This window comes from Selaginella moellendorffii, unplaced genomic scaffold (genome assembly GCF_000143415.4).
Source record: "Selaginella moellendorffii unplaced genomic scaffold, v1.0 SELMOscaffold_110, whole genome shotgun sequence".
In the NCBI taxonomy this organism is placed as follows: Eukaryota; Viridiplantae; Streptophyta; class Lycopodiopsida; order Selaginellales; family Selaginellaceae; genus Selaginella; species Selaginella moellendorffii.
Genome location: NW_003314371.1, coordinates 208,074 through 220,693, shown reverse-complemented (window position 1 = coordinate 220,693; position 12,620 = coordinate 208,074). Strand labels below are relative to the sequence as shown.

Below are 12,620 nucleotides of genomic sequence, written 5' to 3'. Positions count from 1 at the left end.
GGAACAGAGAAGTACATGGAGCCACAGGTGATGGAAATCACCTCCAGTGCGATGTGCTTCTCTGGACCACAGTACTGTGACGTATTGTGACATCTCCTTGTGGATCTCAAGGAAGAGACAGTGACCCTCAACACCCATTCATCGCAAGTGAGCAAAAGATAGGGCCGATCGAACCCCCAAATGAAAACCTACTCCCTGGAGAAAACCCTAGGCGATACACTGCGCTTTTGTAAGAGCTAAATACTAAAAATAGACCCTCGAGCTAACTTTGGACCTAGCTTCGACGGCTGGGATGATGTAGACGGACGGTGATCACAATTTAACGGATATACCTAATATTCTCGTATATTCGAGGGGTCTCCCAAAAACAAAACCACCAATGTGGACGGCATGCCCGAGCTGTAAGTTTTTCCACATTCACGGAGTGTTTCAGCCCAAGCTCAAGAAATGAAGGTCCCAAAGGTTGAAGCCTAGCTCCACCGACCACCCCGCTAGCAGGAGAGGCAAATGTTAAAGAGATATTAATTTTTTTCAAAGATCATTTACCTGAAGCAGTTGATGTTGGAGTTGGTGTTAAGATTTCTTTGTCCATTATTTCTTGGTGCACCTGAATAGGTTTTGATGGGATTGGATCCTCCAGTGGAGTTTCTTCTAGAGCTGGTGTGGCTCTGCCAAAGTTATCAATATACTTTCAGCAACTAGCCATTGTAATGGAGCACAACTGAACCCTTTAAGATCGCCCAATTGGTCCCAACAATGTTGAATGTCATCTGCACACAACCAAAATGTTTGGATGATCATGTTGTCCTGCCAAGTCTTATATCCTGTTATGCTTGGCACCACTGTATTTTTTGGAACTGACTTTCATGCATGTGACACGTTTATCTTTCTCAACACATAGTAAGGCCCAGAATTGAGTCATGAATTTCCTCCTCCACAATGTTCACTACACCCAAGTCTGGACGTGCACCCTGTGTTGTTGTCCTCCCGGTCACGGCAGCTGCCAGGCAGGGATCATAACTCAACCAATAACGCCTCCAGTGATCGTCACGAACACGTCCTCAAGCAAAGGCATTGTCGGCAAAAAAGTTCAGAAGCACGCCAACGCAGCAGTACTGGCGCAGCCACGACACCAACATCGAGCCCAAGATCCCCAGTGTTGGAAGACCCAGGGCTGAGAGGTATGAGAGAGACGACCACTCAGCAGGCATGCACAGCTCCACGCCAATCACAATGCCAACCACAGTGCGCTCGTCAACATGGCCATTACACGCCGCAACAGAATGGACTCCACCCGGCACCCGGCACCCATGCATGCAGCACCACCGCGCAGCGACATGGCCAAAGAACAACCACGCTTGAGTAGGCATGCGCTCGGAGACCAGGAGCCCGAGAACGTCAAGGGATCGCGCTGAACACTACGACCCACCGGCCAGAGATTATTGCCGAATGACAAGAGCCCCTGCCATATGCATTGCGTGTTGTGAATTGTTCAACCGAGAGGAAGTGAATCCCTGGTTTGGCCGATCGCGAAGTTCTGAATTCACAGCATGGCGATCAACAGCGAATTCCTGGTTACCTCCAAACACCCCAACGTGTTTCACTATCACCTGGCATACCTCCAAGAATATGGCGAGAAGACAGCCGACAAAGAACTCAGCGAAGCTCAACATTCCAGAGCGCCTGAACGTCACCAAGGATTTCACCTTTAATTGGCGCTTCTGGAACATCGCGGCAGCACCCGCAACCAAAGAGAGCATGCCACCACCACCATCTCACCCGTCACAGAAACAACCTCCACACAAGAACAGAAAGGCAGAATCGGAGCAAAGCGAAGAAACAGAAGCAGTCGGACAATGAAGAAGCTTTGGACCTGTGCGCTTCCAATTTAACTAGCTAAACTGAGTCCAGCGTTTAAATTTGCTGAATTGTGGCTTGGATAAAAATTTCGCGGGCAAGCAGGTGGCCTGTGCTAGATCTTCATAGCTGAACATTTGAGCCCAGGGAAGCGCTCGATCAAGCTGGACCTAGAATTTGGGAATCCTACAAAAAGTACATAATTTTTTCAGCCATCTCCACGGCGCATCATCCAAATCTTGGCTGCCAGTCCCTCCAATACCTGGGAAAAAAAGAAAAGTTCGTACCTTTTTCGTTTCCAGTATTAAGAAGTACATGGAGCCGCAGGTGATGAAAATCACCTCCAGTGCGATGTGCTTCTCTGGACCACAGTGCTGTGACATCTCCCTATTGTGCATCTCAAGGAAGAGACAATGACCCTCAAATGGATCCTCGCCCATCCCCGCCGCCCCAATTCTGGAGCATGAAAACCTACTCTCTGGAGAAAATGCTAAGAGCAAGACCCTCGAGCTAGGAGACGCGATCACAATTTAGCGGATACACCTAACATGTAGTATATTCAAAGCAAAGAAAACGCCGGTCACACACTATTCAAACTATTCGATGTTGGTCACCACCAACATCGAGCCCAAGATCCCCACTGTTGGATCCCAAGACCCAGTGCTGATTCTAAAACTACACTCAGCATCACAAAACCAAGGCAGTCAGAAACTATTGCAGAATGATAGAAGATATGGAGACCTGATGCAGTGTGTGAATTGACCACCCACGCTTCAACCGAGAGGAAGTGAACCCCTGGTTTGGCCATTACACGTACGAGAGGCACCAGATCGCGAAGCTCTGAATTCACAGCACGGCGATCAACAGCGAATTCCTGGTTACCTTCAAACACCACAACGGGTTCGCGGAGAACGGCCCAGAGAGGGAAACCAGCCAGGTGATGCTTGAAACATGCCTTTAGCCCGGTGGACTCCAGGCCAAGAGAGAGACCACGAAGGAGGCCCTCCGGGCACTGGGACACATCATCTTCACCAACGTGAAATCAGGAGTGGTCACCGTGGAGGTTCCAGTCGAGAAAAGAACTCAGCGAGGATCATCATGGGACAACACACGTACGCGCCCTAGTACGTCAACATTCCAGAGCGCCTGAACGTCACCAAGGATTTCGGCGCTTCTGGAACATTGAGGAAGCAAAGAGAGCACGCCACCACCACCCGAAAACACCTCCATACAACAACAGAAACAAACAGACGACAGAAACGTCCACGGACAGCAATGAGCCTCAAGAGTAGCTTTCCAAATACCTGGCAGCTAGAGGGGACGGCACCACAAGCGAGTCAGTGCGAGAACAGCTATGAATGAGGCGTAGAAGATTTTAGAGGATGCACTCGTCAGGCTCCACACTGACGTTGCCGAGGAAGCTGAGCAAAAACGACAAACAAGGCACCGCGTCTGATCCTAGGCAATCAACAAGTTACACCCGCAGTCGTGAAACAGCCGCCACCGAAAGACAACAGCAAAGGGCAAAAGGACCTCGTTGCGTAAGAGTCCAACTAAACCGCAAACGCAAGGAAATGTCCAAAAAGGTGATCAAGCCAACCTTCCCGATCGGCGGCCATCTAAGCTGGTCGCGGTTGGGCGATGAATGATGCATCTTACATCAGGCCAGCAGCAAGAAGCGGAGGCGGGCAACACACTTGTGTCCATGGCACACAATGCATACACTGAACCGCAAACGCTCCAACACGCTCAGCAATGATTGGTCACGCTCCAAGCCCAAGTGGGAGCCCAGAAAAAACGCCATGCAGCAGCACTGGCTGCAGGGAACCACACCGAGAACTAAGATATCAAGAGCACTACCTACAGGATTTAAAATTCGCCATAATCTTTACAAGATACCAAGCCCAAAGATCTTTACAAGATACTGCCTATAACGCCACAACAACAAAATGCAAAGGAAACAGACAGCACAAGCAACAGCACTCGGACACATTGCAAGTGACGGTGACGGTGATGGTGGAGATGGTGATGGTGATGAACATCGGCGGCTTCTCACACGACTGCGGACTGAATAAGAGCATTTCGACATCATCGCTGGGAAGACCAGCAGAGCCGGATCCCTGACGTCAGCACAGCATGGAACTGGAAAGCAACATCCATGGGACGAGAAATGGAGGCATAGTCATCTACGTGATCTGGGGGCCGTAGTCATCAAACAAGACGAGGAGAACCACTACCTGGACATGCGAATCCAGGCACCAGCAATGCGAGACCAGCTGCTCTATTTCCCACCCGACCTCGTCAGAGCAGAAGGAACACCATTCACATCGATACACTCTACCGTTTCTACCAAGACACGGGCCTGCGAATCAATCGAAGAAATCATTCACAGAACCGACCCAGTGGGGCGTCCGTAGATGAGTTACAAGGAGAGGTTACTACGCGTACGGCGCCGAGATGTGGAAGCGGAGACTATCGCCACGACTTTCGTCTCAGACAAGCTTGGTATCTCAACCAAAGGAGAATCGAGCGCTACTTGCTTGTGGACCAAGCAATCGACTCTAAACAACTCGCACAACAACAGGGCAAGCAGGGAATAATCTCGCCTGGTATCAGCAAAGCCATAGTTCCTTGTGCTAAATCTTCATAGCTGACAAAAAATTACATAGCACACAAAACAAAAACACCCCAAACTCTTGAGTTTGAGCTTTGGAGCCTTTGATGGAACTTTGATGCCTCGCTCGAGCTTTGGAACCGCCCTGGAGCTTGAGAGCTTTGGCTTTGGAGCTTGTTTGCGTTTGCATAGACACAAGGCCAAATCTTGGCTGCCAGTCTCCAATACCTGGAAATAAAAGAAAAGCAATACGATCGTACCTCTTTCGTTCCCAGTACTGTGGCACGGAGAAGTACATGGAGCCGCAGGTGATAAAGAAATCACCTCCAGTGCGATGTGCTTCTCTGTACCACAGTACTGTGACATCCCTATGCCAAAGCCTTCAATCCCGGTGACGCACAACAAATGGATCGCTCCCGCAACTGAGCGATAGGGCCCCCGGGCTTACAAAACCCTGGCCCTGTCTAGGGCGTCGGAGCGCCGCCCCTCATCCTCACGAGAAAACCCTAGATGATGCACTGTGCTTTTGTAAGAGCTAGATACTAAAAATAGACTCTCGGGCTAAGTTTGGACCTAGCTTCGACGGCTGGGATGATGCAGACGGACGGTGGAGATGCGATCACAGTTTCGTGGATATACCTAAGATATGCTTAATAGTTGGCCAATAGTCTTTAAATTAACAAAACGCTTGCGTCAGTTTTAATGTGTCATTATTTCGGCTTTCTTTGCTACACAACTCGCCGGCATCTTTCTCGCATCAACTTGATTTATATATGCAGAAAAGATGTTAAAATATTAAATCGTAAAACTTTTTGTAAATACCACCATGAAACTTCCTAAAGCAAAGGGAAAAAATCTTACGTCCTTGTATAAAAGATTGTGTGTTTGTTCTAAACCTTTCACAACAACAGCTTTGTAAAACCCATTCCATTCTCCAAACCTTTTTTTCTTCTCGTGGGGACTGGAAACTTACTACGTCGTCGTCCTAGTCACACCTCAACCTCAACCGGACTCCCGCAAGAATCCCCTCTTCTTCGTCACTTTGCATTTCTCCTCCCCTCTTAAGAGAGAGAGCGAGATCATGGGGGTCCATCCCGCAGTCCCAGCCGAGAGAGATCGTTTCTTTTCAAGCACACTATGTACACCTTGCTTGCTTGCTCGCTGGCTGCCCAACCTTCTCTTTTTCGTCAGTATATAATCAGCCCTTCTCTCCATCCATCCGTCAAGTGTTGGACCTCATGTCGCTCATCTCGCTTTGAGGCGTTCCCGGCAAGCTCGACTGATGCGGCTGAGACAGCGAAGACTTTGCGGCACCCGACTTCAAAACAACCGGCTGGAAGTTCTGCTGTTGCTGCGCCGCTCCGCCACCAATCTGGTTGCTCGCCACTGCCTGCTGCTGCTGCTGCTGCTGCTTGCCTGGAGCCTGTGCTACCACTGCTGGAGCCTGAGATGGAGACGCTAGCTGGGAGCCTATGGACTGCGCCGCTTGAGATGGTTGGATCTGGTTGAAAGCCTCCGATGACGACTGGAGGAGGTGCTGCAAGCGCGACTCCATGGAACTCCGCTGCTGATTCACTGGCGGCCCTGCTGCTGCTGCTTCCATTCCCTTGAAAACGGAGGATGAGTGGGCTTGTTGGTTACCATCGCCTTGGTCCTGCGCCTCGGACATTGATTCCGACTGGAGCCGCGTGACCGTGGAGGACTGTAGAGACGTTGTACCTTGGGTGAGCTCGGTGATCATCTGAGTCAGGCTTAAGGATGGAGGCAAGCCGGCGAGGCCGCCTTCCATCTGGAGCTTTTTGACAGTCGGGAAACGCTTCAAGCTCTCTGGAAAATTTGTTTTTGCATGAGCATATGGAAGTCAAAGCATGAGCGACTTACCGACTGGGCCTAGGCCGGTTTTCCTCTCAAACGATATCAGGTCCTTCATGCTGTTGACAACTTCTGCGATCTGTTCATACAACGCACGACAATCTACTTAACAATACCATTTTGTTCCACCACATACCTGCAAGCATCTTACATAACGTTTCGAGAACCCAAGGTCGTTCACCATTGGCGCGTCAAGTTGAACAGCCAGCTGCTTTGCCGCTTTTGTAAAGCTGCAGAACGGGAAAGTGGGAAAAAAAAAAGTGATTTCAAAGATCTGGCAACGTACGCATTGCAATGAGATTTTAAGTTCTCTGCGCTCTTGTCAAAGTTCTCCTGGTCGGATTCTATGACAAGGCTCGCCAGCTGGTGCACCTACAAAACAAGAGACTATTTTAAAGCGAGACTAGACTGGAAAAAACGAGGTACCTGTTGAAGCAAATTTTTCCGCGGCACTACTTCTTCGTGCGCCTTAGTACAGAACTCCCATGAGCAAATCTGGCCATAAATAAAAGTGTCAGCTAAAAGTTCCCTCATGCATGCATGTTAAAACAGTACCTTAAACTGACTGTTGAAAGTTATACGCAGCTTGCCATGACGAATTACCTGAACAAGGAAACTTAGCACCACTACATTTCATCTGCAGTTCAGTTACCCGAAGTTCGAGAAACACCGACTCATGAACGGCCCTGGCATACTCCAGAACCACTTTTCCGGATGGTACAGAATATTTTCTTTCAGAGGAAAGTAAGAATTAGGGCTATCGTTATAAGAGTCCCACTTACTCTGTGGCAACGTCCAGGAACAAAAGCTCATCGAGTAAACCACTGTCGTATTTGATTTTGAAAAGTCTTGGTAGAACGTCTGTACCAGATTCTGCAAGAAGATGGAAGGTTAAATTTCGCAGCCAACCAGGAAGGAGAAGTACATACCAAATCCTCTTCCTGGTTGAATTCCACATAAATTACAGTACCAATAGTCCTGAAAAAGAAGCACAATTGAAATGTGATATGCGATTTTTTTCCCACATACCATAGGAAAAAGCCCTTGAGCATGTCTACCAACAGGTGTAGTGCTGTAGCTGGTCAAGCACCAACGTTTAGTCGCCCCTGGAGCGAAGTACTTGTGTACAAATGCCCTCCAAAAGTTGATGTTGTTGTCCTGTGAGTTGGATAAAATGAAAAGAGAACAAATGGAAAATTTTGGGAATCGTTACCTGTGGCCGCTTTCTTTGCTCCTGTATGTAAAGCATAAACACTTGCGCGCACTTGGCTGCGTTTGTTCCTGATGGAGGGTACCGTGTTCCCATCTCGGGGACTCCTGTACCAATCTGTGGGCCAACTATTTGTGGACCAAGCTGTCGCGAGCCAAGAGCACCACCGTAGCGTAAGCCCTGTATCAGCGGACTTTGTAACCTCGGCTGCATCTGTGGAAACATTTGGCGACCAATTGGCAAGTGGTTTCCCGCATTTGGATGCATTTGATAGCCCTGCGATTGGAGCAGCTGGTATGAAGACTGCTGCTGCGGAGACGAGAACACCGATGGCTGGGATCCAAGCTGGATTTGCCGCGGTTGCAGTAGCCCTTGATTTATGACTTGCTGATTCATAAGTTGAGGATGCAGTTTCGTTTGTCCCTGCAGCTGAAGTTGATGAGACGACGGCTGCAACAAAACCAGAGACACTGTTCAGCCACCAGTCGCCCGAGCGAAAACTTACCTGTAGCTGGAACGATGGGATGTTGCTCAAGGCGTGTCCAGGAATGATTGACTGTCGGTTGTTTACTTTAGACATAAACTGGCCCGAGAAGTTGGTTTGATTGTTAATGAGCTGCGATTGAAGTGCCACACCGTTTCCATCTGCGTCCGCGCCTGGCAGGTGATTCATAGCTGCTTGCTGCCCCTGGATCGGCAATTGCGGGGTGCTCCCAGTCATGCCAAAATGGCCGTTTGCCATCAAGCCCCTGGGAAACGACAGCCTCAGCCCGGCTTGAGACCCTTCCATCTGTCCTTGAAAACCTGGCATGTTTCCCGGAAGCTGTCGACCTTGAAGACTTTCGAAATTTCTCTGGCCGCTAAAGTTGGACTCCATGCCACTTGTTTCCGATTGCACCCCCTGAAAACCAGCACCCTCTACCACCATCTCCCGTGCCGTGTTTCCAGCTCCTGCTGATGCTGCTGATGGCGCTGGTGGAAGCGACTGCTGGGGCGTCGAGCCGTTCAGCAACACCTGCCGGCTTGGAAAGTTGGCGTGCCTCGCTTGGTTCTCGAGATGCAACGCACCGGGCCTTGCCTGAGACTGCGGCTGTCTCAGGCTATCCATCTGATCGACGCCATGAGCGCTGTGTTGGCCGCTCAAAACATCCGGAGCGCTTGGTTGCGAGGGTGGTGGTGCATGGCTCTCGAAAACAAATTGCTGTGGTGGCTGCTGCTGCTGCTGATGCTGCTGGAGAGGCTGCTGCTGCTGCTTGGCTTGGATCACAGGCCCTTGCAACTGACTTTGGAGCGGAGAAGATCCCTCTAGACCATGCTGGAGCTGCTGCTGATGCGAGCTGGGCGTGTCCGGCAAAGTGTTCGTAGTGCCCGACCACTCGTCGGCCGGAAGCAAGGAGCCGTTTGGCCCCGCGGAGTCGAGGAACGCCGAGAAGTCGGACGCAATGCTGTCGATGGAAGGAAGGTTGTGATCCAGGAACAGGAAATCGTCGTCCACCAGGCTTCCAGCGTCCAGGTTATACGTCGAGAAGGATCCTCCACCCTGCTGCCGAGCTTCCATCTGGGTGGAATAATTCTCCATACACCACCACGGTGGCCTCAAGAAGAACTTCTAGCATCCCACGCTATAGAGAAGACTAAAAAGCCGCCCATGGCTGCCGACCCTGGAATTTAGCTCCAGACTCCACAATGCACGATTTGCCAGACTAAGCCATGGATTCCACCGGGCGCTGCTCGCCTTTCCCCAAATCTCACTCTCTCCAGCCCCTGTGCCTAGAACCTAAGCTACGCATGGAGCGCCACGCCAGAAAGCAGCATTGCGATAACGTACCACGAGAATCACTGGCGCGCCAGCGGCATATTTCCATTCATCCCCGCCTCCCCAGCTCCCCACGCCGGCGCATTCCCGACGCTTCGTTACCCCCTCTACAATCCAGCTCCGAAATCTCCAGCTCCCGGCGCAGCGTAATCGTCGCGCACGGAGCTCCCGGAAGAATCGGCGTGGCCGGGCGTGGGCGATCGATGCGCGGATCACTGGCGCGGGCAAGCGGCGTTCCAGATCCCGATGAACACCACACTCCCTAGCTGAGGAACAAAGAGGAGAGAACATAAAACCTAATGTGACGAAAATTTGGGGTCCGCACGTCACTGCCCGTCCAGCCCGTCGACGGAATGACACTCATCGTGCGATTGACGCCATCGGACGAACCAGCATCAGAGACGGGCGCCGTTGGATCCTTCATCTAACGGCCATCATGGTGAGAGGAAAAATATCCGATTACTCTATCCCCGACCGTTGATCTTGCAGTGCAGTGCTCCGCCGTTGGATCGGGGGCATCCGACGTACCGTTTAACATTTGGTTATGTACAAGAACAAGACATTGGAGCCTCCAAAAAATAGCGATTTTTTCAGGGTGTACTTGACCTGTGATTTAGCTGTTGGATCTCGCGTCGCCATAGCCATTTGGATGGGCCATTTTCCACTTCCACGCCACCGAAAGACTTTTGGTTAAATTCGTGTGCCTGGCTTTCCAGCCGAGCTCGCGGAATATCTTCGAGGGATTGCTGTAAACTTCGGCATAGTCGCCCGGCCTTCGCTCCAAATAAGATACGCTCACGTTTACTCCCGTCGCGGCCTTGCAGGCTTCCACGAATTCTTTCACCGATACTCCTGGAGTAAGCAAGGACAGCATTAAACCACAGCTCAGAGCAATCGAGGGGATTGAGACTAACCCACGCCCGTTCCAACGTTGTAAACCTTCACCGTTCCCTCGGAAGCGTGCGCCAGAGCCTTGACGTGAGCATCAACTAGATCCGTGACATGAATGTAGTCCCTGATGCAAGTTCCGTCTTTCGTGTCGTAGTCGGTCCCCATTACCTACAAAGCAAAGCGTTTGAGAAGTTTACAGAACACTCGCTTGATTACCTTCAACTCGGGAATATGTCCCAAAGCCGCATCAAAACACGCACCGGATATGCGTCCCATGTGGCGGAGCTCGGGCCGAGGTGCTTCTCCAAGCCTTCCAAGTGGATCTGATCCAATGACATTAAAATACCTGAAAGCCAATGCAGAAACATGGAAAAGTGAGTAACTTTTCGGCCTAGGAGCTAAAAGGAAGCACCTTAGAATGACGACGGCCAAGTCCGATGACGCCTTAGTATAGTCTTTGATTATATCCTCAGCCATCTTTTTCGCTTTGCCGTAAGGATTGATCGGCACCTGACAAGCAAGGTAAGAGTTTAGCACATCATCGATGAACTAAAAAGCAAAACGCACTTGCTCCGTCTCCTCCACTATAGGCATCTTTGTTGGTTCGCCATAGGTAGCGCAGGTGCTCGAATAAATCAGCTTCTTTACATTGTGTGCCGTCATTGCTTCTACAACAGTCAAGGTGTTTGACGTGATATTGTGGTAATATCTGCAAACAAGGCATGACGACATATAGACAAGTTCTCTGGGAATCTCACACTACCTCAGTGGCTCTGCCACGCTTTCTCCAACGTAGGCAACGGCAGCAAAGTGCATCACCGCGTCAATGGCATTCTTCTTAAAAATCTCGTCAACCTGCAAAGTCTCCAGTTTTACCAAAAAGATGCGACAATGGAAATAAGAACAAAAGATACAGACCGCCTTTCTGTCACCAAGATCCGCATTGATAAATTGTAGCATACCGGGATTAGCAATCTCTTCAAGTGCATGAACAGCACCCATGTTTCCCCGTGACAAATTATCCTGGAAGTTTCCACATGAGTCCCAAAATCTTCAAGCAAAAAGAAACTATGTTTTTCAGCTTACCACTATCGTAACTCTATGTCCATCCGCTAAAAGCCGCAAAGTCGCGTGTGATCCTATAAACCCTGCACCTCCAGTGACAAGTACGTGCATTACACCCTCTTGTCGGTGGGCAAACTACCACAGAACAAGCAATAAATTCTCTTAGAACACGCAGAGAACGAAAGAAAGAAAGAAAGAAAAAAAAACAGTGCCGGATGCAAGAACACTGTGCGAAAATTCAAGGTGAAACTTACAAGATCTGTGGTGCTTGTCGACGATTGCCTCAGAATAAACATGCACAAGGCGGTCAGAGAAGCCGCTACCAAAACCTTGGCCACCAAGTGCGATCGCGGCCTAGAAGAACCATAATCCATACCTACGAGCAAACAAAGGGAGCAACATTCAGCTCTCGGCGACGAATCACACCAAAATCTCGACTGACAGACACCTGATCTACGCACAGGCATGCGAGAATTTCAATCAGCTCCAGCAGCGCAGCGGCAGATCCGCGAGAGGGGGAGGGGGGAAGCGCTGCGATCTGGATCAAACCCTAACACAAAGAAAGATGGAGCTAAACCACGCACAGGCACAGCTACTACAGTCGTCTGGTGGGCGCGCGCGCGCTTACCGGAGAAGCTCCACGCCTGGGACCGATGAGGGTTCCTGCGGCGCGTGAGGGGCGATCCCGGCATTGGGGAGCTCTTCCGATCGCGGAGAATTCAACGACGACCAAATCAACGACGATGAGTTCCACAATTAAGGGATTGACCTAATAATAATACAGCGGGGCAGCAAAAATACCATGAACACAGAATCCCTCCATTCGAAATGAGCCACGTGGCACAAAGGCCCCATCTCGCCACGTGGCCGAACTTCGCGTCCGTACTCGCTTCGAGATTTTTTAAGGAGCCGTACGGATAGCGGCACAAACCAAACATTCAACCTTTGAGACCCGCGCCGGAGCACGCATTGACAAATTTGGGACGATTTTCTCTAAATGTCTCGATAGCTTCAGTCAAAGCTATTTTGTCGGTGACATGAAGAGAATCGGAATGTACCAAGGCATTCTCTGGCGTCGTACATTGCCGCCGCGCGACTGGTAAATCATTTTTCTAACTTGTCCTCCAGCATTTGGGCTCTCGTGTCTCCTTTCGATCGATCTCGATGGGTCTGGATACGCCAGCGGGAATTGTTGAACGGAAACTCCGTGCCATGTTAGATGATCGAAAGTCGGGCGTAAATCAACCAGCGCACGCTCTGACATGCCATGAAAGAAGCGAACGACGTTGTCAGCA

At 50.3% G+C, this 12,620-nt stretch overlaps 2 protein-coding genes and 1 long non-coding RNA gene across 4 annotated transcripts; all 3 read right to left on the bottom strand.

The window, feature by feature from the left end:
- Positions 1-1,857: 1,857 nt before the first annotated feature.
- LOC112342507 lies at positions 1,858-2,376 on the bottom strand. The gene is made up of 2 exons (XR_002990992.1): positions 2,145-2,376; positions 1,858-2,043 (listed from the first exon to the last, which is right to left on the bottom strand). It is a non-coding gene; the product is annotated as an uncharacterized LOC112342507 (long non-coding RNA).
- A 2,943-nt stretch (positions 2,377-5,319) lies between these two features.
- Positions 5,320-9,160, bottom strand: LOC9662623 (transcriptional corepressor SEUSS). The gene is made up of 12 exons (XM_024664389.1): positions 8,059-9,160; positions 7,557-8,003; positions 7,373-7,501; positions 7,273-7,321; positions 7,126-7,216; positions 6,996-7,074; positions 6,899-6,946; positions 6,770-6,838; positions 6,630-6,715; positions 6,480-6,573; positions 6,353-6,422; positions 5,320-6,298 (listed from the first exon to the last, which is right to left on the bottom strand). Exons 1-12 carry the CDS (start codon positions 9,130-9,132, stop codon positions 5,694-5,696), a joined length of 2,841 nt encoding a protein of 946 aa, XP_024520157.1. The 5' UTR covers positions 9,133-9,160; the 3' UTR covers positions 5,320-5,693.
- A 734-nt stretch (positions 9,161-9,894) lies between these two features.
- Positions 9,895-12,086, bottom strand: LOC9662872 (probable UDP-arabinose 4-epimerase 2). Of its 2 annotated transcripts, none has more exons than XM_002990559.2 (10): positions 11,954-12,086; positions 11,580-11,701; positions 11,347-11,460; positions 11,179-11,283; positions 11,024-11,115; positions 10,828-10,969; positions 10,673-10,770; positions 10,477-10,606; positions 10,284-10,428; positions 9,895-10,221 (listed from the first exon to the last, which is right to left on the bottom strand). In XM_002990559.2, the coding sequence occupies exons 1-10, from the start codon at positions 12,015-12,017 to the stop codon at positions 9,983-9,985; spliced, it is 1,251 nt and encodes a 416-aa protein (XP_002990605.1). In that variant the 5' UTR covers positions 12,018-12,086; the 3' UTR covers positions 9,895-9,982. The 2 variants fall into 2 exon arrangements, with proteins under 2 accessions (XP_002990605.1, XP_024520159.1); XM_024664391.1 differs by lacking the exon at positions 11,954-12,086 and adding an exon at positions 11,774-11,905.
- Positions 12,087-12,620: the final 534 nt, after the last annotated feature.